Source organism: Panicum virgatum, chromosome 9N, assembly GCF_016808335.1.
Source record: "Panicum virgatum strain AP13 chromosome 9N, P.virgatum_v5, whole genome shotgun sequence".
NCBI classification, from domain to species: Eukaryota; Viridiplantae; Streptophyta; class Magnoliopsida; order Poales; family Poaceae; genus Panicum; species Panicum virgatum.
Genome location: NC_053153.1, coordinates 65,387,165 through 65,414,786, shown reverse-complemented (window position 1 = coordinate 65,414,786; position 27,622 = coordinate 65,387,165). Strand labels below are relative to the sequence as shown.

Sequence of the window (27,622 nt, the reverse complement as noted above, 5' to 3'; positions counted from 1 at the left end):
AAACTGCAGATTGCGTATCTGGTCCTCTTGCAGTTGTTCTTTTCTCCGAGCAAAATCCTCTCGCAACAGGAATTCCGATATATTTCTCGACAATTTTACCAAATTACCAACAAACTTCACTCGAAAATAAAATACCAATAAACTTTGCCGGCAGTTATGATGTACTACTTGACTAAGAAATACTTGAAATTGTTGGCCAGTTGCAAAGAAACTGCTGGGTTAATCTTGCAGTGATTAGCGGATTAGCCAGAGTCCTCGAATTTTCTGGAGCAATATGATGAGGTGCCGTAGATGTGGAACCCAGAATTATAGTGTGTTTCTCCTCCTGATGTCGAGGTTTCTTTCATGGAACCTGCCGCACAACTTGCTTATTGTGTTCCTTTCTCCCTTCTGGCATAAAAGGTTCCAAGAAAAGCCTATGACAATTAGTTTGTTTTCAACACCGGCATCATCACATCTAGGGCACGAGACTTGCTGTGCAACCTCTTGATGGTGATTGTTTCTTCTGTACACACTCATGCTTAGCAGGTAACATTGTAACAAACTGGAGTGTGCTTTTCAGAAGTCAGAACGAGTCTCGTAAGAACGACTCTCCAGTGGCGGAGCTAGGGCCCGTGCTGCCCGTGCGCCAACCCTGGTTCTTAGCCTTAAAATACACGGTAGTTTACTTGGTTTTGTGTACAAATAGTATGGATCTTAGGTGTATTTGAAGCTTTAAACTGATTCAGCTCGGGGTCCAGTGGATTCTTAGCAAAAAAAATTCAAAGCAGAACAGGAGGGAAAAGAACAGCCCTGCGAGTCTCATAAGGCTAATTTTTGACCAGAATAGCAGGGAAGCCCCCTACTGTTTTCATATATTATATAGATATAGATCATGTACAAAGTCTCGGAACGAAGAGGAACTCTAAAAAAAATGGAGTGTTTCTTTTAAAAAAACACACGAAGGAGGTTACCTTTATCTTTTTTTCAAAACATACTAGTTAATTTAATAGATTTCCAAAAATAAGCCCTAAATATTCCTGCAGAAGTGTCCTAGCCATGCCACGAAATCAGGACACCTATCTCCTGGCACCGCAATTTTACAGCCTTCAATCATCACAAATCTCTACGTTCTTTTGAAAACTAGAATCTCTACGCTTAGCTTTACCATTCTCACAGCATCCAGCAGAAAAAAAATATGAACAAACTAGCACTGTGTGTATCCTGTTTCAAAAAGGAAAGAAAAATGCCACGGTGATTTTTGATAAAAAAGATCAGAGATAGATCCGAAAATAGAAGAGTTGAAGACAGGGCCCTTCTCCATGCGAGAAAAATCTGAGAAAACCTTGCCAGGTCCACCCAAGTCGTCGTTGCATCTGGCATTTTGCTACACCTTGAAGCAGCATCATTTTAGCCTCACTGTCGCACAAGATTTTTTTTTTTTGAAAGCACAAGGACTATCAGGCCTTCTTTAGATCCCAAAACACAAAACGCAAAATTTTTATAAATCACTTGTATGATATACTAAATGTAGTCAAAAAATAAATCACATTACACAAATGGACTGTAAATCGCGAGACGAATCTAATGAGCCTAATTATGACATGATTAGACACTAAATTGCTATAGTAATGGTGTAGTAAACATGCTCTAATGATGGATTAATTGGACTCATTAGATTCGTCTCGTAGTTTACAGATGAGATCTGTAATTAGTTTTGCGATTAATCTATATTTAACACTTTAAATATTGAAAATTCACTTCCAAAAACACAAAAATGCAAAATGCAAAGTGATCTAAACACATCCTCAGTCCAACATCAGCGAGTCACATTCCAACGGCCGTGAATCTACCCTGCAAATGGCTGGCTCCCTGCCGCCCGGACCAATCCCCCGGCGTGTTCGGGTTCAGAAAAAAGTCTCCCCTCGCGCGGTGCCATGCATGCCAAGTCGTTCTACAGTATCCGTCCAGTCCTTTTCACTAACTAAGCTTTGCTTCAAGTATGGATTTCCTACAATGCCCATGTTTTTCGAGAGAAAAAAAGATCCTACAATGCCCGAAAACATCGTGCTGTGCGGCCACCAGAACAATCTGTTCGTCTGTATTTTTATTTCAGAGCCAAAGATCCTGCAGATCGGAGCATGCCAATGATGGGCACTAACATTTTTTTCCCCGAGTCCCCACCTAATCGCCTCTCCTCTTTACGTCCCTTGAACGACACCCCTCATCATCACTAATCTTCCCATCACCACCTTTAATCCCCCATGGAAAAACAAACAAACTTTCCAGGCGCCATCACACGAAGAGGCACGGCACTCGGCACTGTCACAGTGTCACCGCACATCCTCATGGCTCGGTCAGGTCGGACTTGCCGTAGAACAAGGGCTACGCCGCCACCGCGTCGTGCCGATGGCTGCTGCTCCGCCGCTCGCGCGTGGCGCCTTTCCTGCGCAGACAGCGAGAGGGAGGCGACACGACCCGACCCAGCTGCCCCGGCCGGCCGGGCGCGCGCGCGTGCTCTGGACTAGCCGAGCTAGCCGCCTAGTGGTGGTCCGTGCCATCTCCATCTGGGAGCTTGGCTTCGCTTTCAAGTCAAGTCGTCGGTTTGGCCCGGCCCCTCCCTACGGGTCCGTCCCTGCCGATTTGACTCCGCTGGGTGCACACCCCATCATGAGGCGCATCCTGCCGTTCGGTTGTGGTGCCGGTAGTTGCTCTGCGCGAGCTTTTGCCGAGCACGGCGGCAGTGCACGGGCGACCTAAAACCGCACCTCGGGCCGCGAGCTCCGGCGTGTGCGTGGGGGTTGTTCGCGCGTGGAGGCAGCATCAGCCGGGCGCGGCGGGAGGAGGAGGACGATGGGGTTCGTCGTCGTCGCTCTTGCCGTGGGCGTCGTGCTCGCGGCGTGCGTCCGGGCGTGCCATGGCATGACGGACAGTCAGGACAGTGAGTAACATGCATGGATGGCTCTCGGCCATGGTCCACTTGCTTTCAGATTACTGTTTTGTTATGCGTAGGGAGTTTGCTCTTCTTCTCTAGTCTGAACTCTGGACTTCTGGAGGATGTGTAGTCTCCATGGCTGTGTCTGTCGAGTTTAGGCTACTCTGGGTTTACTGTTTCTCCGTCGATGATCAGGCAGCAGCGATAGGAATTCTGTTGTCTCGAATTAAGAGATGAAATTAACCATGGAGTTTGCCTGCAGCCTCCGTGCTCCGGGCGTTGATGGATCAGTGGCATAACGCGCCGCCGACCTGGGGACAGTCCGACGACCCCTGCGGGGATTCGCCATGGGAGGGAGTGACGTGCGACAACAACAAAGTGATCTCCATGTAGGTGTACTCAGAAGCCGAGAGTAAAAGTTTTCATTGCACACTCACAGGCTCAATCTACTGAGACTCTGTCCTCTCAACTCTTTCAGAAAACTGTCGACCATGGGCATCAAAGGAATTCTAGCTGCTGACATAGGGCAACTCAGTGACCTGCAATCCCTGTAAGTAGCACCACGTCTCTGCTCTAGGTTTCTAGCACCAACACGCAACGGTGAATCATGAGAAAATTATGTGCTTGCAGGGACCTATCATTCAACAAGGACCTCAGCGGCGTGCTCACTCCGAACATCGGAAACTTGAAGCAGCTCACCACCTTGTTAGTTCCAGACCTGTTCGTTGTTCATCTCTTTCGTTTTAGCCTCTGCCTTCTCTCTCTTGTGAGATGCTAATATGGATTGCATGTTTTGCAGGATTCTGGCCGGTTGCAGTTTCCATGGCACCATCCCGGATGAACTAGGGAGTCTGCCAAAGCTGTCCTACATGTAAGGAGGAAGATACTGTCCTTCATTCTCCCTTTTCTTCACAAGTTCACTTTTGTTCAGTAAAGTTTGACATCTCTCTCTTCCAGGGCACTGAATTCGAATCAGTTCTCTGGAAAAATACCAGCTTCACTGGGCAATCTCTCCAGCCTCTACTGGTTTGACATCGCCGACAATCAAATGAGCGGTCCCCTGCCGATTTCAACAAGCGGTGGAATGGGCCTAGACAAGCTTTTAAAAACCAAGCACTTGTAGGTCCAGATTATTTTGTTGACTGCTGTTTCATTTATAGTCATGAACATGAAAAAAAAAAATGGAATGTATCGCTAACTGAAGCGCCCTGGTTTGTATTTCTGAATGCTTATCTGCAGTCACTTCAACAAGAACCAATTGTCGGGTCCGATCCCTGACGCTCTCTTCAGCCCAGAGATGACCCTGATCCATCTGTGAGCTCCTGAATTTCCTGTTTGAAAACGTTCTTGCAATTCGATGACATGTTACTGACACCAAGATACTTGCCGCAGGCTCCTTGACGGAAACAAATTCACCGGGAGTATCCCAGACTCTCTTGGGCTTGTCAGTACACTTGAAGTAGTGTAAGTTTCCTTTTGCTAAAAGAACGGTTCAGATGAATCTATCTATAATTCTGTCTCAAATATGAAACTGACACATTCCTCTGCTCTGCATGTTGATTGAACAGACGGCTGGACAGAAATTCCCTCTCTGGCCCGGTTCCTTCAAATCTGAAGAACCTCACCAAAGTAAATGAGCTGTAAGTTGTTCAGGGTTTACACATATCTAGTTCCACTGCAGTTGTGTGTATGAGGAGATAAACTCATACTAAACATAGTATTGGCACGTTTCAGCAACTTGGCCAACAACCAGCTCACCGGAACCTTGCCAGATCTAACTGGGATGGATGCTCTCAACTACGTGTAAGCAATCTGCATCATGAAGATTTATCTACCATCATGCTGTTTAAACCCATCCCTGGGCAAGGTTAATCTGAAGTTCTTCTGGTCTAACTTCACCCCAGTGATCTGAGCAACAACACGTTTGATCCTTCCCCGTGCCCAGCGTGGTTTTGGAGGCTGCCACAGCTCTCAGCTCTGTAAGTCTCTCCTTCAAACCTTGCAGATCCGCACACCATACGCCTATTCAGCAAAACCTGACAAGATCTCGCAACGTTCATCAAGGATCATACAGGCCGGGAGGCTCTACGGCACCGTGTCGCCAAGGTTGTTTAGCGACGCGCAGCTGAATCAATTGTAAGAGCTCACTCATCACCAACCTTCGAATTGAAATCGAATTCCAGTGAGACTTATCTGTGAAACGAAGTGATGACGAACTTCGAATTGGGACCTAATTTGTTTTGCAGGATCCTCGACGGCAACGCGCTCAACGGCACCCTGGACATGGGCAGGAGCATCAGCAGTGAGCTCAGCCTGGTGAGCTTGAAGGACAACGAGTTCTCCTCCTTCATCGTGACCTCCAGCTACAACGGCACCCTCGCGTGAGTGCCCCGCCCCCGCGCGACGCAAAAGCTTCTTGGTTCTGCTTGCCCGCGACATGATCATCTCCCAACCAACTTCTTGATCGATCCCTTTGGGTTTCCATTCAGGCTGGCCGGGAACCCGGTGTGCGAGCAAGCGCGGCTGCCCAACACGGCGGCGTACTGCAACCTGACGCAGCGGGCGGCGGCGGCGCCCTACTCGACGAGCCTGGTGAAGTGCTTCTCGGGGCCGTGCCCGGCGGGGCAGAGCCTGAGCCCGCAGAGCTGCGCGTGCGCGTTCCCGTACCAGGGGGTCATGTACTTCCGGGCGCCCTTCTTCCGCGACGTCGGCAACGGCACGGCGTTCCAGGCGCTGGAGAGCATGCTGTGGACGAAGCTGGCGCTCACCCCGGGCTCCGTCTTCCTGCAGGACCCCTTGTTCGACAGCGACTCCTACATGGAGGTGCAGGTCAAGCTCTTCCCCTCCGGCGGCAGCGCCTACTTCAACCGCTCCGAGGTCATGCGCATCGGCTTCGACCTCAGCAACCAGACCTTCAAGCCGCCCAAGGAGTTCGGCCCCTACTACTTCATCGCCTCGCCGTACCCGTTCCCAGGTCGAGATCAATCGCCGATCGTGCTGTTCTCCTGTTCGCATGGCTGACGGGGTTCACTTTTATGACGAGAGCACACTGATCGAGGCGGATTCGAATGGCTTAATTGGCTGCAGAGAGCAGGTCGCCGTCGAAGAGCAAGGGCGTGATCATCGGGATCGCAGTCGGCTGCGGCGTCCTGCTCGTGGCGCTCGCCGCCGCGGCGGTCTACGCGGTCGTGCAGAGGCGGCGGGCGCAGAAGGCCAAGGCGGAGCTCGGCGGCCCTTTCGGTACGTACCCGATCCGATCCTTCTCCCGTCCGACTCTGACAAATCATGCCGCGCACCAAGACTGACAGTGAGAGCTGTGTCGTCGTCCCCGGCAGCGTCGTGGGCTCGGAGCGAGGAGAGGGGCGGCGCGCCGCGGCTCAAGGGGGCGAGGTGGTTCTCGTACGAGGAGCTGAAGCGGAGCACCAACAACTTCGCCGAGGTGAACGAGCTCGGGTACGGGGGCTACGGCAAGGTGTACCGGGGCATGCTGCCGACGGGGCAGTCCATCGCCATCAAGAGGGCGCAGCAGGGGTCCATGCAGGGCGGGCACGAGTTCAAGACCGAGATCGAGCTGCTCTCGCGCGTGCACCACAAGAACCTCGTCGGCCTCGTCGGCTTCTGCTTCGAGCAGGGGGAGCAGATGCTCGTCTACGAGTTCATGCCCGGCGGCACGCTGCGCGACAGCCTCTCCGGCAAGAGCGGGCTGCACCTCGACTGGAAGAAGCGGCTCCGGGTGGCGCTGGGCGCGGCGCGCGGGCTGGCCTACCTCCACGAGCTCGCCGACCCGCCCATCATCCACCGGGACGTCAAGTCCAGCAACATCCTCATGGACGAGCATCTCACGGCCAAGGTCGCCGACTTCGGCCTCTCCAAGCTGGTCTCCGACAGCGAGAGGGGCCACGTCAGCACCCAAGTGAAGGGGACACTGGTATGCCCAGCCCAGTTGATGTCTGTCACTGCATCTGCTACTGCCATGCCAGCGTCTCTTCTTCCGGTGATCCTGACCTCGATCGCTTTCGTGGTTTCACCTGCAGGGGTACCTGGACCCTGAGTACTACATGTCCCAGCAGCTGACCGAGAAGAGCGACGTCTACAGCTTCGGCGTCGTCATGCTCGAGCTGATCGTGGCGAAGCAGCCGATCGAGAAGGGCAAGTACGTCGTCCGGGAGGCCAAGAGGCTGTTCGACGCCTCCGACGCCGAGTTCTGCGGGCTCCGGGGCATGGTCGACGCCAGGATCATGAACACCAACCACCTCGCCGCGTTCGGCAAGTTCGTGCAGCTGGCGCTCAGGTGCGTCGACGAGGTGGCCACGGCCCGGCCGTCCATGAGCGAGGTCGTCAAGGAGATCGAGGTGATGCTGCAGGGCGAGGGGCTCAGCAGCTCCTCGACCTCCGCCTCGACGTCCGCGACCGAGTTCGACGTCACCAAGGGGGCTCCTCGCCATCCTTACAATGATCCTCTCCCGAAGAAGGACAAGGACGTGAGCACGGACTCGTTCGACTACAGCGGGGGCTATTCTTTCCAGTCCAAGGTCGAACCAAAGTAGCTGATTTTTCTTTTTCTGGATTGGGATCCTCTTGGCTCGACCTTTTTCTTCCTCACAGCAAGTGGCTTGACGAATATTTCGAGATAAGGAGTTTTCTTCCCTGTATTTGCTTAATAGACTTTCGGGAGACTAGTGACTTTGTATGGTGTTGTTCTAATGTATGGTTAGAAGAAACATCAAGAGCTATCTGCCTCTAAAACTATTTATGGACTAAGCAAACCAAGGATATAGCAAAGATGACCAGGGATACAACCTTAGGCGTATTGGTTGCCCAGAACATGGCTTCTCCCATCCTTGTCTCAGCAATTTCATCAGTCCGAGAAATGGATTTGGCTCCCCTGCTGGGCAGCGCGGGCAATATTGCCACGCTCTTGATACTTTTGCCTGTTCCCGAGTCTCGAGCATCAATCCTGAGACGAACTACTAGAGGACGACGACTGCTACATGGAGTACGAATTGAGCTCCCATCCGATCACATAAGGCTCCTCATCTTGATTACTCCTTCCACCCAGATTGAACACTGCACCATAGACCATACCGTCCAAATGGCTTCTACCATTGGAGTCTGGAGAAGAGAGAAAACAGAGGACAGGAAGGCAAATAGAACTAGGGAAACTCGCCCTTGCTTTGCCGAGCAAGGCAAGGTGGGGCCCGAAGCCCCGAACACTTCAAAAAGATAATGGCCACATATCCTGAATTCTGGTGGCATAAAAGCTAGTGTTGACCCTACGGCCCTTTTTGTTAGAACTACAGCTCCAACCCCAGAAATTCTTGGAGATCTGGACAGATTGAGTGTATTTACACGAGTCACTTTGTTCTTGTTTTGGACCGTGGAGGTTCGAATCAATTTAACTAATAATATAAAGCCCAAATTATAAGCTGGAGCTCTGCAGAACACATACTATACTGCCTTCAAAATATATAGAAATGCTCAATGAGCAAAACCTCATCCATTTCATTCAATAAAATCAATCAATGTCACAAGGGAATACCCACAATGTAACAAAGGTGCAGTAACTTTCTCCGTAAAATTAGCTGTCAAAAATTTCTGATCACAAATCCTTCTTCACACCTATTGATCTAGAATGGGTGTCCAACATCCATTGCTTATAATTGGTGTACATTGTTAATATGACAAATTGTGAAAAGCATATGAACATTATCAGCGCATCAAACAGGAATGGATACCTCTTGGGCGGCTCTATTTGCAGGTAGGTAATGTGAAGTATAAGTGAGCACAAAAATGGCAAGCTAAGAACTAACTTTGCTCCGCATGAGATGTTCAGCCTCTTTCCATGGCTTCCACCAGGTGTGTAGTATATAAGAAAGAATAGGCCAAGAACAGCTATATATTGTAAAAGAAGCTGATCACGGCAAATAAGTGGGTACATTGAGAAAAGGGCAAAGTATACGAACCATCCGAACATCTGAGGTTCCTTCAGGGCTAAAAGACTTGCAGGTAAAAGTGGTAGCAAAATCGATTTCTCATGAACTGCAGGTAGAAAACAATGAAAACAAGGGGAAATATGAAATTAATAAACACTGTATACTTATAATCAAGAGAGAGGGAGAGAACCGATCAATTAGCAGTAAAACATACCTTGGTAGGAGAATAGGTAGAAAGAGAATGAGCTGTTCATCAAAGAATAAAGGAAGCCAAGATTACTTGGAGACTTGACTTGCTGAACAAATGATGGCAAGAAAGCCAGTATGGTACCAGAGAGACTCATAAGTTTCAGTGGTTTTATTGCAAACAATCTCTTCCACTTGATAATAACCGAAGTGCTGCACCAGAAATTTGCAACATAATCCTCGTATATACCTCTCTCAAATGGAGCTAATCGAGAGATCACCTGATAATACAGACTTAGCAAGTTCAGTACCAACCAACAAACAGCATACTAGGTCTATACATAAAAATATAAAACAAGTATCACTAAGGACTAGCACCAGGTTGATAAAATCAAAATTTCTACTGATGGTATTGATGTAATTCAGCAATAGAACATGGTTTCCTTGAACCATGAAGTAAATAGGAGGGTATGATGGACCATCACCTGTAGGGCAGCTTCATAAGAATGCAAAAATGGCCACCAGACAAGAGCAAAAGTTCCCAAGACCACGAAAGCAAGTTTCATGACTTCGACAATAGGATATTTGCGTTTGAGGCACTTCCCAAGAAGATGGCTGAAAAAAGCTGGCGCAAAGTACAGGCTCATCTGCAGATACATCAGCACATCATATGGTTATAAGATATATAGGAAAACCATGGGATGTCATGACTTGAAAGTATATCCACGAGTGTATTAGTGGGGATAAAATGCCCCAGATTAATTAACTGGAAGGGTCATAAAAAAATTTATAGTAGACTGTTCACACATTACATTGGTATGTGTGCATTTGGCTCATCATGTCTAATGGCTTACTCTATTTCCTACGATCCCATGAAAATAATTGCTCAATTCCCACAAACTAGCTAATGCCATTTTGAGCCAGCCTACAATCCAGTAAGTACGAATCAAAAGTAGAGGGCTTGACCACCAGTAAGTGCCATCATTTGAGCCAGCCATTTTGATTATTGCACCAGCACATGCAACTTATGAGTGCATATTGTATTAATTATCATGTCAGGATGAGATGTAAAAAAAGCAGTCCAAAGTCCAGCGTTCCTCTTAAGTTCTCCAATAACCGTTCACAAAGGTCCAACCATTACAAGGCAAACAATAAAATTAACAAATTTGTTATTCACCGATACAATTTTTAGTTGGATCATAGGTGCTTCGTATTTACATTGACAACCTCATGGGTAAGCAAACTACTTGTGCAATGTCGCCTTGTCAGAAAGGCGCGGGTTTAAAAAAACAGAGAGTTCCCAAGGAAGTTTGACCTCATATTCATGGTAACAAAGCTTACGAATGGCCAAATGAACAAAATTTTATAGATAGAGGCTAACCTGCTTGTGATTGACTGCAAGAGTAAAGAGAGCTGCAGCAACAAGCTCATTCCTCGACAAAACACCAGCAATAGCTCCAAGTGTAAGTCCAAGGCTGATGCAGTTGTACTGAAATAAAACAACTTGGTATCAATCAACTAACAGTGTGATGCCGAAGCAGTCTGCACAATTGTCCACCTCAAACTAAAATCATTACTACAGCTCACCTGAAAATGGCCATGATCGATCAACAATAAACAGGGGCTGAGCAGGACCATGGCCAGCAGCCACATCCACCCTTCCCGTCTCTCCTCCGCGCTAATTCCGATTCCACCTTTGAGGTATGCCCACACGAACCACAATGCTGCGGGAAAGAACACCAGAAGATCCGAGGACAGCACCGTCCACCGCATCAGCAACTTCCTAGTGGGACCAAAACAACAGCAAGTCTTAACAACACACGATTCTGCATGAAACGAGCAGTTAAACAATCTATTGAAGCGAAGCACGTACGATTCCGTGGACTCGTAGCCGCAGGAGGAGCGGAGCGCGACGGCGTCGGGGAGTGAGGCGTTGATGATGCGGCCGTGGAGGAGGCTCTGGTAGGCGGAGAGGGGCGGGTAGTCGAGGCCCCAGTAGGCGAGGTCGTTGTCGGAGCTGTTGCGGTACCAGTCGGAGGGCGGGAGGTGGAGGGTGAGCTCCATCCAGTGCCGCTGCGCCTCGTAGTCGCCGAACTTGGGCGCCGCACCCTGGCCGGAGTAGGGGCCCACGGAGACGAGCACGCGGACAAGGAGAGCGGCGAGGGAGATGAGGAGGGCCATGGGGACTGGCGGCGCTGGGGGCTGCCATGGGAGGCGGGCGGCGGCTGCGGGCGGATCTGGGGCGGAGGTGCGGTGTTTCTTCGGCTTCGCCATTGGCAACCCCTGTGGATCTCGGAATTGGGTGGGGCCCGGTTGTTTTCTTCCCGGAGCTAGTTTTGGCCGTCGACCCATGTTGGCAAACCACTGTGAGTCTCTGACAAGCTTTGCTCCCCCAACCCACCCAACAAAAAAAAATCTCACAAAGTCACGAGTGAGATTTTTGGACTGATTGTTCAAATATCTAAAATCCAAATTATTTCCAACAAAAAGCAATCATTGTTTAGAAATCTTATATGACCTCCGTGATACATAATATTTTGAATTATAAAACTAACTATAAACTAATGTATTTTAATTATCCAAAATGTAATGTATTTAAAGAATTACTCCGCACCTAATATACTCACGTTGTTACTTAATTTTATTATTCATGATTGTTGAAGACTCTAGCTCAGATAACTTTGTACAATGGTGTTTCATTTGTTATCCAAGCTCACAAGTAAAAATATTTATTATTCTTTTTCTAGTTAAAATCCACTTAGTTGTTATATCAAATCGACTTGCACATGGATTATCTCAAATTCCTAAAACTTTGGATTTTATTATGAAAAATTTTATTTTCCACATTTGCTAACTTCGAACACTATAAATAAAGAAGAATATTTTCTATCTCTATCCAGATCAAGCAAAATTTTTACGCATATCTTCTAACTGGCTTTTTCTGGTGTACATGGGTTGTGATCTCGTATAGGTCAATATAATAATTATCGCACATATGTTGTATTATTATAAATATTCGTACGTTTATAAATCACCTGCACACGATACAAGTGAAGTGTTTTATAAAGCACTTGAGTTTGAGAACAACTAAATTGGTCTTGCAATTGCATATCGAGAAACCAATTTTGAAAAGAAAAAGGCTGATTTTGCTTGGCGCCGGGATTTATTTATTCATAAAGCTCACGAACTTCAGTACTCGTTTCGTGATTGGCTTGGTACAAACAAAGGAAAAAGTCTGTATCATCTCCTCACATAGGGTGGACTACATAACCTTTCACCTAATATCACTTCCTCAACTTTTCAAAACCGGTCAAATTATCTTCTAAAATAGTTTTGAAAAATCATAGTAAATCACAAAAAATCAAAAAAAATAGAAAATCCAATTGTGTTAGACTCCAAACGAGTAGATCTACACAGTGAATATTATAATATGGTATATTTTAGTATATTTTTTTGCTGTAGCCTTAGATTTATACTTCTTCATAGTTGTAAAAAAATGTACTAAAGCATATCATATTATATTATATGTTCACTGTGTAGATCTACTCATTTGGAGTCCAACACAATTTGATTTTTTATTTTATGATTTTTCGAAACTACTTTTGGAATAATTTGACTGGTTATGAAAAATTCAGAGAGTGGTATAGACCGTTTCATAAATTGGAGGGTTATATAATCCACCGCCATAGGTGAGAAGGTGATATAAACTTTTTCATACAAAGAAACATTCTTTTTCGCATATGGCCGACTGCGTAATGACTCTTTTTCCACCACATGCCATCTCAACCGTCCAAGCGCACGTTGCACGTCCGCACCTAACCGGTAATGTAGCAAGTTTCACGGCGGGGTTGCATGTGATGTGCCTATCCGCACAAATCCTCCACCCCACCATGGTCCTTCCTGGGCTGGGTGCGCCTCCCCATGAGCCGGCCGAGCAACTGGTGGGCGTCGTCGTCGTCTTTGCGCACCAGGTTCTCGCCTCCCCCCTCCTTCCCCTCCCCGCAGCTTCTCTCTCCTCCCCCCACCGCAATCGACGGCAAAAGGCGATCGCCCCCACCCAGATTTTTCCTCCCCTTCCCACGCGCCTCTCTCCTCCCCCGCGAGAAGCCAGCCGGGCCTAACATCGCGCCGATCGCGCCGCCGGCCTGCCGGCCTCCTCGGCCCCGCCCCAGGTACGCACCGCACGCGCCCCTGCCGACCCCTCGGTTCCTTCGCCTCTCCCCCGCCCAATCCAGCCCAATCCGCGCCGTCTCGGTCGCCGGACGCAGCGGAGTCCGCGTACGGCGCGATCGGGCTCGCCGGGGCGATCCCGAGTTCCCGACCGGAGTCGTGGAACTCGGCCCGGGCAGATGGATCAGGAATGGAAGCCGGAGGGGTTAGTTAGGGCTTTTGATCGCGACAGGGGACACGGGGCTTAAGCTCCGTGCGCGCGAGTTTGGTGGGGAGCAGTTTTTAGTGCACGTGCTTGTGGGTTGTGACGGTGTGAATGCCGTACAGAAAACGATGTGAGCAAGACTTGGTGGGGTAGGATTCAAGCGGGTGGTCATTTCAGCGCAATTATTAGGTCCTGCACTGTGATAGCTGCTGCAGTCATCTGCCATATCGTGTCCTTCCCCTTGGGACAACCTGCTTGCCCCCAAGGGTTCAGTCTTAATCCGGCAATCAGGGCCTTGTAGGGCTTAAGATTGCTAGTCCCGTGAGGTGATTGAGCATTCATATTGGAATGTGCTTTCCTGTCCTGTAGTTCTAGGGGTCTTACAGATTGTCTGTACTATTATTAGTATTAAACAACAGTCTTCTCCTTAATTTGGAGTCGCGAGGATACAAATTGTATAAAAAAGTTATATAATTCTCCTTGGTAGTAGGGAGAGAGTTGGGTTCAGTGCCATTATGGCATCATGATTGCAGTCGGATTGTGCATGTGGGCACGCTGCATGATAAAAGATTTTAGTTTCTAGATTCGAAGAAAGTATTGACTGAATGATACCTTGGTGCTGGAAAAATATTTGCTGCTTATTGCCAAAATTGAAATACCTGTCAAATGTGCATTGATCAAATTATGACTTGCCTATGACCAATCATTATGCCATGATTTTCTTAATTCCATTCTATTCGATTTTATGGTAATCTACAATTTAACATCAGAATGGGAAATTTTCAAATTTTGTTTTTGTTTTAAGAAAAACTTAAAAAGGGAGCTGAAGGAGTGATCTATTGTTATATTGCTGTCCACGCATGTAAAATATTTTGCAACTTATTGACGGTAGCTAATTCAATACATGACTGCACCATTTCTTGTTTTCTGGATATTTGATCCGCATGTTATTAGTTTGATTGTGTCTTATAATTGATGTTTGTTGCTATTATCTTATTTTCACATTACCTATCACTATTTTTCCCTTATTTAATTTAACTTCTCCTTTTCTGTCTACAGAGTAATGGACTAACGCTTTTTGTAAGGTGAAAGTTACCAAACACGGCTTATGGGAAATAAGCAGAGCTTGTGCACTGTTCCAAATGAGGAATTTTAATCTAAGGCAGCCTGAAAACAGCAGAGTTTTTGGGGCAATGTCATCCTCTTTACCTATTTTGCCAAATTCTTTGAAAGAAAGCTTCCTGAGGCCTCATAACCCCCAGCACATTCAGATGTCAAGGCAGCTACCTAATGATTCTATTCCCTTGCGTAATGGCACACCTCAGTCTGTTACTTTACACCCCAGAACTCGTGTTATGGGAGCATCATATTCGGGCTACTCTGCTAATCCACTTGATTCTCTTTCTAACCATGAGGCACAGTCTATGGTTGCTCCCTTTATTTCTCAGTCATCCAACGGTGATGTTTTCCTGGCTCTATCTGATAATACCCCAGGAGCCCATACTGCAGCAACCTGGTTCCCGTCGTCTATGGATGTTTTACCAGTTTACACAGATAATATTGCTGTTCCTGATAATCAGATCCATAGTAGCAGTTCTGCTATGACATCTGATGAGGTTGCTAAACAAAATGATTGGTGGGCAGAAATAATGAATGATGATTGGAAAGATATTCTAGATGCAACAGCTACTGATTCCCAGTCAAAGGTACACGAATTGCAATACCATGATGAGTAAACTTGTAGCTCCATCTTCTGTTCTGGTAGTTTAGAAATACTATATATTTACTATAGCATATTAAGTCCTTTAGGCAGCAAATGTTCGTGCGAATATATTATGTATTTTAGTGTTTGAAGTTGGTGAAGTTTTTCACTGTGCAAATACTGATTTGACATACATCTGACTGCAAATGAAGGTTCCCGTGCCATTTCCTTATAAGAAGTTGAGAACCCATAAGGTTGAGCAAGTAACTAGGTCGAACTCTTCAGTTTATAATTGTTATGATATCTTATCGAAGTGATGGTGGAGAGAACAGAATGATTCCCTGCATCTTGTTTTGTATATTATTATATATGTTACATTAACTACTTCAGCTACCATGTTAGAATATCTGCAGATTAACCACTTGCACTACCATTTTAGAATCTTGTAGGACCATTTGTGTAATTAATGCTAAATGTTTACTGCTGGACATTTGAAGTGATGTTGTTGCATCTCCTCTTTGGTACAAAATAAACTTTCATAGTCCAACTGCTTTTAAGATGGTTGTAGACCCATGGATGTGACACTTGTTCTCATCACTTATGTTTCTTTCATCGTTATTGCTCCCTTATTTTATAGGCCATGATGCAACCTTCCAACTCAACTGCATCACTGCCTGCAGTGAACCAGTCAGCTTCGTCCCATAGTGGGGAGATCTGTCCTGTTGCTAGTCCTCCCAATAGTGGCAATGCTTCTGCAGCTAAACAACGGATGAGATGGACCCCAGAACTTCATGAATGCTTTGTAGATGCTGTAAATCAGCTTGGCGGTAGTGAAAGTATGTCTGTTCTGTTCCTAATTTCCCTCAAATGATTTAAGTTATGAACCCTAGATTACATTATTTAGTACATGTGTTTATTTATCTTGTCTTATGCCTATTCAGAAGCTACTCCTAAGGGTGTGCTCAAGCTTATGAAAGTTGATGGTTTGACAATTTATCATGTCAAAAGTCATCTGCAGGTTTGCTCTTTCTAAGTAGTATCCTTGCCCAAAGGAGAATTTTTCGTTTTTCTCATCTCAACTGCTTTGTATTGCAGAAGTACCGCACGGCTCGCTATAAACCAGACCTGTCTGAAGGTTTATCTCACTTGGACTCTTCCAAATTGCATCTAGGGGCTGTGAAATATTAACCTTTTTTGTGGGATGATAGCCATGTCGTGAGGAGCTATTTTGCTAATAGCATGCATACATGTAACATCTCCATAAATCTTTGCAGGTACATCCGAAAAAAGGACCACCACTGAAGAGTTGTCCCTGGACCTGAAAACGTCAGTGAATAACTATACTCGCGCTATATTCCTTTGTTTTTACTGTATGGTGTATCATCTGTCTCCTTTCGTGGTAATTGGTATTATGGTGCTGTGTGATTCAACATGCATCAATCTAAGATCAGGTGTTTCTTAACAATTGGGACCATAGTTTGTCGTTTTGACTAACACTCATAATTGAAATATTATCTATATATTTGAGATTCGTTTATTGGAGTTTTTTTACTGTGGAATCTGAAGGACTGCCATGAAGTAAAGAAGCACTTAAATATGGAATATAGAAGATTGTTCTATGCACATTTACCTAACAGATAGCAGAGTATTAAAAAGTATCCTTTTTGCCAATAACTTCGTTTAGATCAATTGGCCAATTTATGTAGGTGTAATTGGACAATAGTTATTTGAGGAATGTGCTTTTGTCCTTTGTCCATAATGTAATTAAGTGTGTCTGGGCATGAAAGTTTTTCGGCCCAGACTGTTCTAAGCTGACACATTTGTGTCCATTGATTTGCATATTGTCCCATGCAGTAAAAGGACCCTGAGGGCTATGAATTGCCTACAAGCTGTTTTCAAATCTATTCCGGAAACCTTGCTTATGTGTACCCAAGAGAAATGCTTTTACAATCTTGGTCTTGTAACTAGTATTCAATGAGAGAAGGGTTATGCTCGAGTCTAAATCATGCTCAAAATATAGTTGCATTGGCCAACTCCTACCTCTTCTGGTGCTGGAATTGTCATGATGCATATCGTGTTTTCACTTCTTTTGAAGCATAAATTCTAGTTTTGAGGTTTTACTATATGAGAGTGCATCATCTTTCTATGTGGGTCACTTCATGATTAATACTCTTGTATGATCCTGGGTTTCTTATATAGGAGCATGGATCTTACTGAAGCGTTGCGCCTTCAGATGGAAGTCCAGAAGCGTCTTCATGAACAGCTTGAGGTACTATTTATAAATATAGTTGATGATTTGTTTAGGCCAAATGCTGTCCTAGAAAGAGCGGGCATGCCACACTTTTTATGCTCTTGGAGTAAAAAATGTGGCATGCATGTGCTCTTTGTTGCATACTGGGAGTTGCAGCTGTAATTGTAACTAACTGTAACTTCAGGGGTAAGGGATTGTACAAGGCCCATCATTGCTTTGCTATTAACATGATGCAGCGAATGAAATTCACTAAATCCTAACACCACATATATATTCCCATTGCAGATTCAGAGAAAATTGCAGTTGCGGATTGAAGAACAAGGAAAGTATTTGCAGATGATGTTTGAAAAGCAGTGTAAATCCAGCACGGAGAACGTCCAGAATCCATCCTCAGGAGATACATCAGCAAACCCATCATCTCATCCGAGCAACTCTGCAAACAAGGATAGTAGTGCAGCCATGGACCAAAACAGATTAGGGGACAGCCCTGGAACTGCCGAACTGGGAAAACGATCGACCCAATTTGGTGGCAAGCATAAAATTACAGAAATTGACTCTGATTCCAATGCAGCTGCAGATGGCGGATGTAAGCTCTCTAAAGAGAAGCGTCACAAACTTTAAGATAATTAACACATCGGTTCCATCATTCAGATTATAGCTGGTCAACACCCTTGCTTGGTCAGAATTGTTACCGTCCATGTGTTGAATTCGTAAGTGTATTGAGTTGAACCATCTTAGCTATTTAAATGAACCTAAGCAAGGAGAAAAAAAGTGAACCTTCTGTTAGCCGTGTGTATAGCATTAGCAATAAGAGTTATCCCTGAAATTATGGGGAAAATATGATCTAGCGATGTTATATTTCTGCACGCATGTTTCCTGTTTCTTTTGTTTTTGTTTTTGTTTGGGTGGCTCGTGAGATTTTGCTTGGTGTGTAGTGAGGTGGTCACCGAGGTAGACGGCCATGAACTAATCTTGTTTTGCCCTAGCGGGCATAGGAACCAAATATTGAAATACATTGTTGATTTTGCGCGATTGCTCATATCCGTTGCCGCCGGCAATGAAGACAGACAGACAGGAGCTCTGGTCGGCAGATTCTTGTGGCCGCCCACGGGAATGGCGAATGTGAGATGGATCAGTTTTATGCTAGCTTATCCTTTGTGGAGCTGTTGTAGGGCTATATATGGGTCCGGCACAATGCACGACCTAGAAATTGCTTATCCCCAAGCAATATGATTATGTGTTTGAGTCTGTTCGTGTCAGCTCATTTGTTATACTCGTTCTCTGAAGGACTTGTATAGTTTGCCATTGAGGATTGGCCCAATCAGATGTGACATTAGGAATGCCCGGATCCCACGGGCGGGGTGATCGAGAACCTGGTTGCACAGGGAATTCAGATCACTGAATGGTGGGAGAAGGAGCTAGCTCAATTGCCAAAAAAGACAAGGAAGTTAAAGGCAGCCTTGATGATATGCAGCCCAGCACAGGGAATTCGGATCACTGAATGGTGGGAGAAGGAGCTAGCTCAATTGCCAAAAAAGACAAGGAAGTTAAAGGTAGTCTTGATGATATACGCTGCATGAAATATTTGGAAAGAGAGAAATTGCCGAGTGTTTGATCAGAAGTATGTCACACCACAGGAGGTTCTGCAAGAAGTAAAGCATGAAGTCAGTGGCAGGAAGCTAGCCTGCGGTGGTCCGGAGTTATCAGTTTCGTTTAATGCTTAAGTTTCCTTTTCTAGAGTTTGAGTTCATTTTGTTTAATGTAATATTGTACTTGTAAGAACCCGGATTTGTTTCTTTTCTCTTAAATGACATAGCAGTGCTCCTGCAAGTTTTTTTTAAAAAAAGGTCAACTCCACCAAATAATAAGATATTATGCATATACATTTACGTGTAAATAGTTAATTTCATCTATGGTGTAATAATTTGTCTAAATGAATTTGATTCTAAAAACATTAAGCCTTAGACAAATTAAATGTTATTATGTTATTTGACGTATATAAGGACAAGTAATATAATTACAGAACTAAAATCTCTTAGTTTACCAAATACTTCATATGGAGTTCACTATAATCTATCATTGCCCCTTTTTTAACCTAGAGTCATGGCATTCGAACATTATTATTATTCTAACCACATAGGAACATCTCAAGTTTAACTGGCGTCTCAAATTTGATTGTCTAGAGAGTTTCTATGTAAATATTTAGTATACATTACGTGGTTCACAAGTTAGTTGATTTATTTATAGATGATTTATTTACAGATGACGTGGAATTTACTACATAGTGCAATGTGTCGCTAATCTAGTATATACAATATGATTTTCATACAATCTAGATGTGAGAAAGAATGTAGAATTTGCCTTGTTTCGTTATCTATCCATCAGCATCTCTAAGCCTCAAACACTATAAGAGTAAACTTATGTGCAAATTTTTTAAGGTTAGGACATATGCCCCCCCCCCCCCAAAAAAAAAACAACGTGTTACTCATGTGCAGCACTTATTGGTCCAACAAATAAGTATTATTGAAGATTCGATTTGTTATGAAACACATATGCATAAAACACAAGATCAAACAAAAATAGAAAATGCTTTAGGGATGTCTTTATCCCGTAATCTCTATGTTTACATAATGACTTTAATATTATAACAAAACAAAAATAAATCGCTCGAGAATGAAAAACAGAATATAGATTTTTGAAGGAACTGGGGCTGCATTTTTTTTAAATTTCCATTTAAAAGTTTACATTTCCATGAAAAGACCTCGAAACATGAACTGGACAAATTCCTTCTCTTAGGAACACATACGAGAAAAAGGATAATGGCAGCCCTCCCATTAACTACTATCAAGTGGACTCCCATTAACTACTATAAGTGGACTCGCATGCATATCACATGTTTACGCTGGCTTGTTGCTGCTTTTTGGCTAGTTTGGTCACTATACAATTTTACATGATTACTCCCTCTATCTTGAACTATAAGGTATTTTGATTTGTCAAGTCAAAATATTTTAATTTTAACAAAGTTTATAAAAATATAATAATATTTTGAATTGAATGTCAAATGAGAATATTAGATCATTATGAAATATATTTTTATAATTTGCTTGTTTGATGTGTTAGACGTTAATATTTTTAGCAAAATGTTTTATTTCAGAACGAAGAGTATGATTCAGGAGCGGAATTTGTGAGAGTTTCATCCCACGTGAGCTTTGTAAACTGTTGGCATACATGTATTGACCCCAGTGCACTCGCTCCGGTGGCTGAGTAGTGTAGTGTGCTATCACCGACGTTTAGCATTTGTTAACGCTCGACCCATTGGGTCAAAGAAAATCATAGATTTGGACAGTTACACTGAGTCACCAAACATCACAACATATGAAACGGAATACAAATTTGCTCAAATTTGCTCGGGCTCGGGCATGAGAACGAGCGGGACTGCTCATAAGACATCCAGACAGAATAGAGGTCAATCTTGTTTTTGTAACCGATGAGTCCATAATATACTTTGCATAACAATGGTAGAACAATCAATGTGCAACAACTAAGAACAAAGAATTTAATCTTAACCTGTGTATGTCCTTATTGACAGAAGGACAAAGCATGGAGGGGTCAAAAAATTCGACGAACAAAAGAATTAACCTGCATCGATGAGGCGGAAGGCACCAATTTCAATTGAGGCGCCGCAATCCACCATCAATCATTCCTGTCTCGTAATCTAGATGCTGTGTGATGCCCCCTCTTACCTGGAGCCTCATCACCACATCGTCGTCACCGTCTACTGCATTATCCTTCAAACTTAAGACTAACTCCTCTAACTGCAGAAAAAACCATCCATCGAGCTCACTAATTCAATGAACAGATGGTGCTGGATCTACTCTGTCAAAATTGATGGCTAGTGACTGCTTCCCAGGTCTTTTCTCAATGGAAGTGTTCGTCCTCTCGTATATAGTACAGCAGTAGACTGAAAATCTACTGTCAAAAACGTTCCAGTTCCCAAGTTCAAGTGCACTATGGACTTACATTGCACTCATCCATGAATCTCTCATCTCGTGTAAGAAACCTTTTCCAGTACTTCTTATAATCTGGTATACCCAACTCAAGCCAAGGTTTCATATTTCCATTGTAGTGCAATGATGCGGAACTCTGGGCAACTTCTTCTTTAATACCATAGTCATATCCCAGTCCAGATAAAGTCAATCTCTCATCAAGTGGGTATAGAAGATGCTGGAAGGACAACAAACTTATAGGCAAAGCTGCAGCTCGCAGTGAGGCCTCATCATCATTGTTTCCAAACTATAAAAACAGAGTGAAAAACATATTAGTTGATAAGTTTATACAACTTCATGGGGAACAAGTCATATTTTCGAGAAGCTGAGGCCAAAATAAATTAAAAAGAACTCGAGAACTCTCAATTATCATAGATAGTAGGGGTGGTAAAGGACCTTAAAATTTGACTTCGATTATCTAAGGGCCGGGCCCTAAAAGGACCGGACTCTAATCTTATACAATTTTGAGCAAAAAATATATAAGGGCCAAGTTGGGCTATGAAGAGACCACTAGGGCCATAGCCCATTACCACCCCTAGATCATAGGTCACCATTTAATGGTACTCAGCAAACATGCTAGCTACAAATTATGGAATAAAGCAACTGAATTCAAACAAGGGTTCAATTGGAAAGAAACCAACCTTTCTCAGAAGTTGCAAGTAATTCTCTGTAACATTATGCTCCCTCCATTTGTCCAAATCAATCACATTCACTCCAGACATCCATGCACATGACTGTGGATCATATATTGTCCTACCCAAAAGGTTCCTCAATTGGCCAAGTTTCAAACCACAAAATCTAACTGCACCATTGACCTTATCTCCCATATCAAGATTCCACAAGAAAGAGAGATCACGTTGAACAACCACATCATTGTCCAAGATAATTACCTTCCTTAAATCTTTGAATATTTCCGGAATAAAGAAATGTGAATGACTGAACACTGATAAATACTCCATTCTACTCTTTTCAGTAGGCCGCTCAAGATTACTGATGAAGACACGAAATTCCTCAGGCAAATACAACAGCTGAGTTCCGAACTCAGGGAAATTCTCAAAAATAATCTGCTCATAGTTTATGACATCGACGGCTGATTCCCTGTAGGAGTTTCTTGCAAACCAGTGCTTCATGGCATAGAAATTTTGAGCATCAGTTAGTATATGAAAGACTACATTTTCAGTATCCTGCAAAAGGCAAAGGAGATGTCAGCAACACCAAACCCAGAAGATGCACTAAATAGTTTTAAAGGATAAGGAAGAAGTTTCTGCATACCTCACAGCTACTAACAGTTGAGTTGATGACAACAGAGGCTGCAAGAACATTTTTAGATAATATAACATAGTGCCTATGCTCAGGAATGTTGAACTTATGGGCAGGGGAGTCATCTGGATCCAATGGCGTGGATTTAAAATATTCTACTGTCAACCTCATATTAAGGCAATGATGACTTTTGGGCATGGTGTGAACACCGAGATTGTATAGGTATGCACTCTGTTTCATATGAAAATGAGCTTCATCCTCTGTCATATGAAGAATTTGACGAAGCTTTCTGTCGACATTGTTACAATCCACAGTGCATGATTTGGCTCTTGCAATTGATTGGTCCATCCTCTCTATCTTCTTTTTTATACTGAAAGAACATGACAATAATTACTCAGATGCTAAAATCAGCACATGACAATGATGGGAAAATTTTACATCGTCTGGATAACCGAACAAGCCCTAAGGGTGTGAATTTAAAAAAAAAATACACTTAAGAAACATGTACAGCTAAAAGAAAATCTCGAAAGTAGAGTACTGGAGTACATGTGGAAAATAGAATGTTAAGATTAATTTTGTCTACAAGAGAACCATATGTAATGCATGGGTAAGAAAATGGTAACAGATGCAGTTGACAAAATCAACCTTGAAATGTAGTGAAGATATGAAAATATAGTCACAAATGCTAAATACTCACAAGGATGGTAGGTCAGCATCAACAATGGATTCACTGAGAACCCTCTCATGTTCTTGAATATTTTGCTTCAACTCACGAGTCAGTGCCTCTTTTCCTTTAAGTTTTGCAACGCTTGGGTAGTAAGATCGGGCTACAAATAGCTGATCTTTCAGCCTTTTCACAACAGCATCTCTCATAACTTCTTTGTGTTCTATGGACCAGAGACAGTAACTCCCAAATTCAAGTTGACAAGACTTAGCCTTTTCCACTTCATCAGCATTTTGAACTCTGCGAGGCCTAATATTCACTCGGTCACCCTGGAAGCAATACATGTTTAAACAAATAATATATCAATATGCTTCTCATTCAAAAACAGGCACATTGCAGTCTGGGCTAAGGTTAGTAGAAGCAAGTGTACAGATTTACAGATTGACGATGAAGTGAATTTCAGCTTCAAAATAATTCGATAAAGAAACAAGCAAGCTGAGAGGCATCCATACTTCTGCTTGTTGTACTGGAAGTCGTACCGGCTTCACTTCTGGTTTTGGTTGTTCAACTTTTGGAGGGGGAAGAACTGGTTGTTCAATTTTTGGAGGGGGGAGAACTGCATACAGAGCCAACCGTTGCATCAGCACACATGCCAAAAGGTGAAATGCCATTTTATGCCTAATGATCATTATATCCTAGGTAAAGACACAGACATTTGTTTCAAATTACTGATTTACCTTAACTTATTTGTGGTGAAGTGTATAATAGTGTTGCATACATGAGTGTAAATATTGCAACAAGTACAAAATACATACTGAAATATTGAGATACTATAAAGTACGCACAGCCCAAATCGTTGTTTCTACATCATTTTTTATTTGTATATACTAAGGTTACATTTTCTGCATGCTTCGAATGTTGGATTCACACAGTTTCAAATAACTTCATTTGGTGATGCTCTGCTGTACCAGCATATACCTTTCGGTTTAGTGCTAATGCTGGAAGGGTCATCATCAATAGCATTCTGCGAGTCCTTACTGCTCCCAGAAATCTTGTTGGATGCATTCTGAAAAGCAGGAAGAGGAGGGTTAGGGATTTCAATATAAATATGGGAGAAGTTACGAAATGTAACCATTATTGACTAAAAGGGAAAATAATGTATTTACTAATTTATATTTACACTTTTTTCCAAGACATCATAGTCCACGATCATGAAAATGAGACTAGGGCAGAGGATATATTAAATATATGTTTCTACAGGATTGTTTCTAACTGCTTTTCTTTTTTTTTTGAATTCCTCGGATCTGGAACACAAGTTGTAGCATCTGAATGCACGCCCAAGCACACGCACCCAAATTGTTTTTGTATGCAATTTCAATAGCAGAACCCAGTCCGAAGATCCAACAAGCACAAAAAATGGTTTTTAATGCCCAAAAATATCTTGAAACTGACCAAAGTTTTACAGTTTCCAACTTGAATGTTGTTTAAAAAAAACTTGAATGTGCTTGCCTCCAGTAACAGCCATATATACGCTACAGAAAACTTGCTGCTTTCCCCCCAAAATTTATCTGAGAGGTATGCATGTTTGTTTAACTACGATTACCTTCAGAATTTAGAAAGAATAAGTGAAAATCAATTGGATGGAAACACAATATAACCCTGAACCACCTTTTTTAATGCACATACGATGGTTCAACACTGCTGACAACCAGCAAACGACACATGTTAGGAGGTGTGAGAAAATGGAGTAATAGCCACCAGTAAAAGGCACATGCTCTTTCTTCTTGCAAGTGTGGACTGCTACCTAAGTTTCATCATCAGATTCGCTGAACTGCAGAGTTGATTTAAGTTATATGAGAGAACAGAATTAGAATGTGTGCCCAACTTGTGCTCTCGTTGGTTAACTTTGTAGACCTAAAGGTACCTATTACGGACATTTGGTCCAACCAATATATGTCATGTCGGATCTGTCTCGGACATTTGGTCCAACCAATATATGTCATGTCGGATCTGTCTCCTCATCAGGCGACTTAGATATTGCATTCCCGTAAGTCACTTGTAACACTAGACACAAAAACAAGATACAAAAACAAAACAAAACAAAAACAAAACAAGACACACACATCGATCCTGGACGGGATCCAACGGTCCACGTTGGTGACTTACGCAAATACAAGATCTAAGTCACCTTAAAAGGAGTAAATCTCATGTCAAAATGCAGTTCAAAGCTAAACTTTGGCATTTGGGATACATGATCATAACTGGCATTGTCGTCTTAGGAAATATCTTGGTTTTAGTTTCACTGGTGCTAGTAGGTCTCTCTATTTATGACTAATGTTGACATTAACACGGAGCAAATAAGAACAGCAGCTAAAACCAAAAGGAGCAGCAGAAGAAACACACATAATCCTAAGTTGCATGATCATGTCAACATCTACCAAGCTAGCAAAAGATGCATATAGTTAACAAAATATAATCGATATCATGAGACGACAGAAGATTACAAAAGCACTAACATGTGCCTCTGCATTAACTTCAATGACACCTGCACTGTTTGAACTTACTTCATTTACAGAGCCACCACTTTCGAACTCCGTGCGATGATCAAATGAAGGCAAGTCAATCTCCTACATTACACACAATCGGAGTGGAACGCATCCATGAGAACAGATGAAATTTACATATATTGTTTTACGAGCAAAAATGCAGTTACCTGCTGGGGGCGCTCATCCGTCACATACACTGCACAACAGAAGACGATCGAACCAATCAGAACCGAACCTCCAAATAATCCCAACGTAACAGAACAACACAACAACAAAATCGCCAATAGGCCACGCTAGACGACAGCAGACGGAACAGCGCTCCCCGAAATAGATCCGCGGGGCAAGGCGCCGATCCGATCCGCGCCGCCGCCCGCATTCCCCGAATCCAGGGCCTCCTCGGGCGCGGGGTCGCGGCGGGGGTGACAAGGCGGACGACTCACCGGCGGGGAAGCGGTTGAAGAGGAAGGCGATCGGCACGAGCAGCGAGCAGAAGACGAGCGCCAGCACCGCCAGCCGCGGGCCCCTCCGCCGCTTCGCCGGCGGCGCCGTCGCCTTCATCGGCTCCGCCTCGTCCTCCCGGCACCAGCACCGCCGCCGCCCTAATCCCCGCCGCCGGCGCCGCCTCCTCCTCCTCCTCCTCCTCCTCCTCCTCCCTCTCTAGCGATCATACATGCCGCCAACGCCACCGCTACGACGCGGGGGTGGGGAGGCAGCAGCGCGGGCGGACGAACGAACGCACGCCCTAACGATTCGGGCAATGGCGCGGGCCGGCCCCGGGCGCGCGGCTCCGGTGGATTCGATCGGGGCCGCGGCGTCGGGTGCTCGGATTGGTTAGTGTGCGCGAGAAGCAAGGGGAGAGCAGCCGAAGGGAGGAGGACTGAGGAGGGAAGATTGGAGGCAGGCGAGAGGGGGAGGGAAGGAAGGCAAGGGAAGGGATGAGTGTGTGTATGTGTGCGGGGGGTGTCAAGGAATAAAACGTTTTTACGGAATGCTGCGTCTCTCTTTTGGGTTTCAATTTCGTTGCCTCTTTTTTCCCCGTGCCTTGGAGTACAATTTTAACTTCACGGATCACGCATTTGGATTTGCTTTGCTGGTTAATTTAACTCCAGCTGCCGACTCGGGAATTATGAGATCCGCGGTGGTGGGGACGACGCGGGATATGCTGCGGCCGCCCATCTTTATGGATCCTGTGAGAAGGGTTCGTTTCAGTACTAATGACTCCTTTTATGCACTGATGCAGGTGTAATTCTGCTGGGTTGGTCACCTTCTTCCGACTAAACGAAAAAAAACAAATTTCACGATGTACAGTAGTACGGTTTTTAAAGATATCTTGGTACATATTGAGACAACAAATGAGACTGTTTTAAGTGCATGTATGCATAGACACATTTACACAATGCTTGTATTAATATTTAGTTGGCCATAAATCAGAATCATGTACTCTCACCAAACATGTGTTGCAGGTGGATTATATTTGATTAAAGAGTGAATGTTTTTCACAATTGTCTTTTTTGTGTGTGTGGAACATGTTGTATATATAGGCATGACAAATCTTTTTCGAACATAAAAACGGGAGCCTCTTCAAAGACAGAGCTACGATAATCCGATCCACAATCTGAAGAATTGGACGTCCATAAAAACGGAAAAGCCATCCACGACGCAGGCGCAGAGGATCAGGTCGGCGCCGCTGATGGCCTCACACCACCGACCCGTTTAAGGGGGTGTTTAGGAACAGGACTTCAAAA

The 27,622-nt window shown here is 44.3% G+C and overlaps 4 protein-coding genes across 6 annotated transcripts; 2 read left to right on the top strand and 2 right to left on the bottom strand.

The window, feature by feature from the left end:
* Nucleotides 1-2,592: 2,592 nt before the first annotated feature.
* LOC120689594 (leucine-rich repeat receptor protein kinase HPCA1-like) lies at nt 2,593-7,735 on the top strand. The gene is made up of 17 exons (XM_039971904.1): nt 2,593-2,920; nt 3,177-3,303; nt 3,393-3,464; nt 3,545-3,619; nt 3,714-3,785; nt 3,872-4,033; nt 4,154-4,228; nt 4,307-4,378; nt 4,483-4,554; nt 4,649-4,717; nt 4,819-4,893; nt 4,979-5,050; nt 5,161-5,295; nt 5,404-5,888; nt 6,002-6,154; nt 6,250-6,842; nt 6,949-7,735. Exons 1-17 carry the CDS (start codon nt 2,833-2,835, stop codon nt 7,459-7,461), a joined length of 2,910 nt encoding a protein of 969 aa, XP_039827838.1. The 5' UTR covers nt 2,593-2,832; the 3' UTR covers nt 7,462-7,735.
* Nucleotides 7,736-8,459: 724 nt separating this feature from the next.
* LOC120692071 (probable dolichyl pyrophosphate Man9GlcNAc2 alpha-1,3-glucosyltransferase) lies at nt 8,460-11,363 on the bottom strand. Its single transcript, XM_039975282.1, has 6 exons — nt 10,907-11,363; nt 10,621-10,816; nt 10,415-10,522; nt 9,519-9,680; nt 9,062-9,314; nt 8,460-8,953 (listed from the first exon to the last, which is right to left on the bottom strand). The coding sequence occupies exons 1-6, from the start codon at nt 11,305-11,307 to the stop codon at nt 8,514-8,516; spliced, it is 1,560 nt and encodes a 519-aa protein (XP_039831216.1). The 5' UTR covers nt 11,308-11,363; the 3' UTR covers nt 8,460-8,513.
* A 1,494-nt stretch (nt 11,364-12,857) lies between these two features.
* LOC120688394 (protein PHOSPHATE STARVATION RESPONSE 1-like) lies at nt 12,858-18,231 on the top strand. 2 transcript variants are annotated; one of them, XM_039970706.1, is made up of 8 exons: nt 12,858-13,004; nt 14,468-15,114; nt 15,748-15,946; nt 16,052-16,128; nt 16,206-16,245; nt 16,385-16,436; nt 17,310-17,379; nt 17,647-18,231. In XM_039970706.1, the coding sequence occupies exons 2-8, from the start codon at nt 14,551-14,553 to the stop codon at nt 17,980-17,982; spliced, it is 1,338 nt and encodes a 445-aa protein (XP_039826640.1). In that variant the 5' UTR covers nt 12,858-13,004; nt 14,468-14,550; the 3' UTR covers nt 17,983-18,231. The 2 variants fall into 2 exon arrangements, with proteins under 2 accessions (XP_039826640.1, XP_039826642.1); XM_039970708.1 differs by having other exon boundaries at nt 12,941-13,205.
* A 2,579-nt stretch (nt 18,232-20,810) lies between these two features.
* LOC120691522 (probable galacturonosyltransferase 7) lies at nt 20,811-26,810 on the bottom strand. 2 transcript variants are annotated; one of them, XM_039974598.1, is made up of 9 exons: nt 26,318-26,810; nt 26,045-26,073; nt 25,848-25,958; nt 24,310-24,397; nt 23,844-23,947; nt 23,365-23,660; nt 22,680-23,037; nt 22,049-22,591; nt 20,811-21,654 (listed from the first exon to the last, which is right to left on the bottom strand). In XM_039974598.1, the coding sequence occupies exons 1-9, from the start codon at nt 26,433-26,435 to the stop codon at nt 21,370-21,372; spliced, it is 1,932 nt and encodes a 643-aa protein (XP_039830532.1). In that variant the 5' UTR covers nt 26,436-26,810; the 3' UTR covers nt 20,811-21,369. The 2 variants fall into 2 exon arrangements, with proteins under 2 accessions (XP_039830532.1, XP_039830533.1); XM_039974599.1 differs by having other exon boundaries at nt 20,822-21,654; nt 25,896-25,958; nt 26,318-26,809.
* Nucleotides 26,811-27,622: the final 812 nt, after the last annotated feature.

Coding starts and splice junctions, on each gene's coding strand:
- LOC120689594 (XM_039971904.1), top strand. CDS start 2,833: ATGGGGTTCGTCGTCGTCGCTCTTGCCGTGGGCGTCGTGCTCGCGGCG. Junction 3,304..3,392: donor AACAACAAAGTGATCTCCAT/GTAGGTGTACTC, acceptor CAACTCTTTCAG/AAAACTGTCGACCATGGGCA. Junction 4,229..4,306: donor GAGATGACCCTGATCCATCT/GTGAGCTCCTGA, acceptor TACTTGCCGCAG/GCTCCTTGACGGAAACAAAT.
- LOC120692071 (XM_039975282.1), bottom strand. CDS start 11,307: ATGGCGAAGCCGAAGAAACACCGCACCTCCGCCCCAGATCCGCCCGCA. Junction 10,817..10,906: donor GGCTACGAGTCCACGGAATC/GTACGTGCTTCG, acceptor TGGTCCCACTAG/GAAGTTGCTGATGCGGTGGA. Junction 9,681..10,414: donor TTGCAGTCAATCACAAGCAG/GTTAGCCTCTAT, acceptor ATGTATCTGCAG/ATGAGCCTGTACTTTGCGCC.
- LOC120688394 (XM_039970706.1), top strand. CDS start 14,551: ATGAGGAATTTTAATCTAAGGCAGCCTGAAAACAGCAGAGTTTTTGGG. Junction 15,947..16,051: donor TCAGCTTGGCGGTAGTGAAA/GTATGTCTGTTC, acceptor ATGCCTATTCAG/AAGCTACTCCTAAGGGTGTG. Junction 16,246..16,384: donor TAAACCAGACCTGTCTGAAG/GTTTATCTCACT, acceptor AAATCTTTGCAG/GTACATCCGAAAAAAGGACC.
- LOC120691522 (XM_039974598.1), bottom strand. CDS start 26,435: ATGAAGGCGACGGCGCCGCCGGCGAAGCGGCGGAGGGGCCCGCGGCTG. Junction 24,398..25,847: donor AAGTTAATGCAGAGGCACAT/GTTAGTGCTTTT, acceptor CCTGCTTTTCAG/AATGCATCCAACAAGATTTC. Junction 21,655..22,048: donor ACTTGCAACTTCTGAGAAAG/GTTGGTTTCTTT, acceptor CTGTTTTTATAG/TTTGGAAACAATGATGATGA.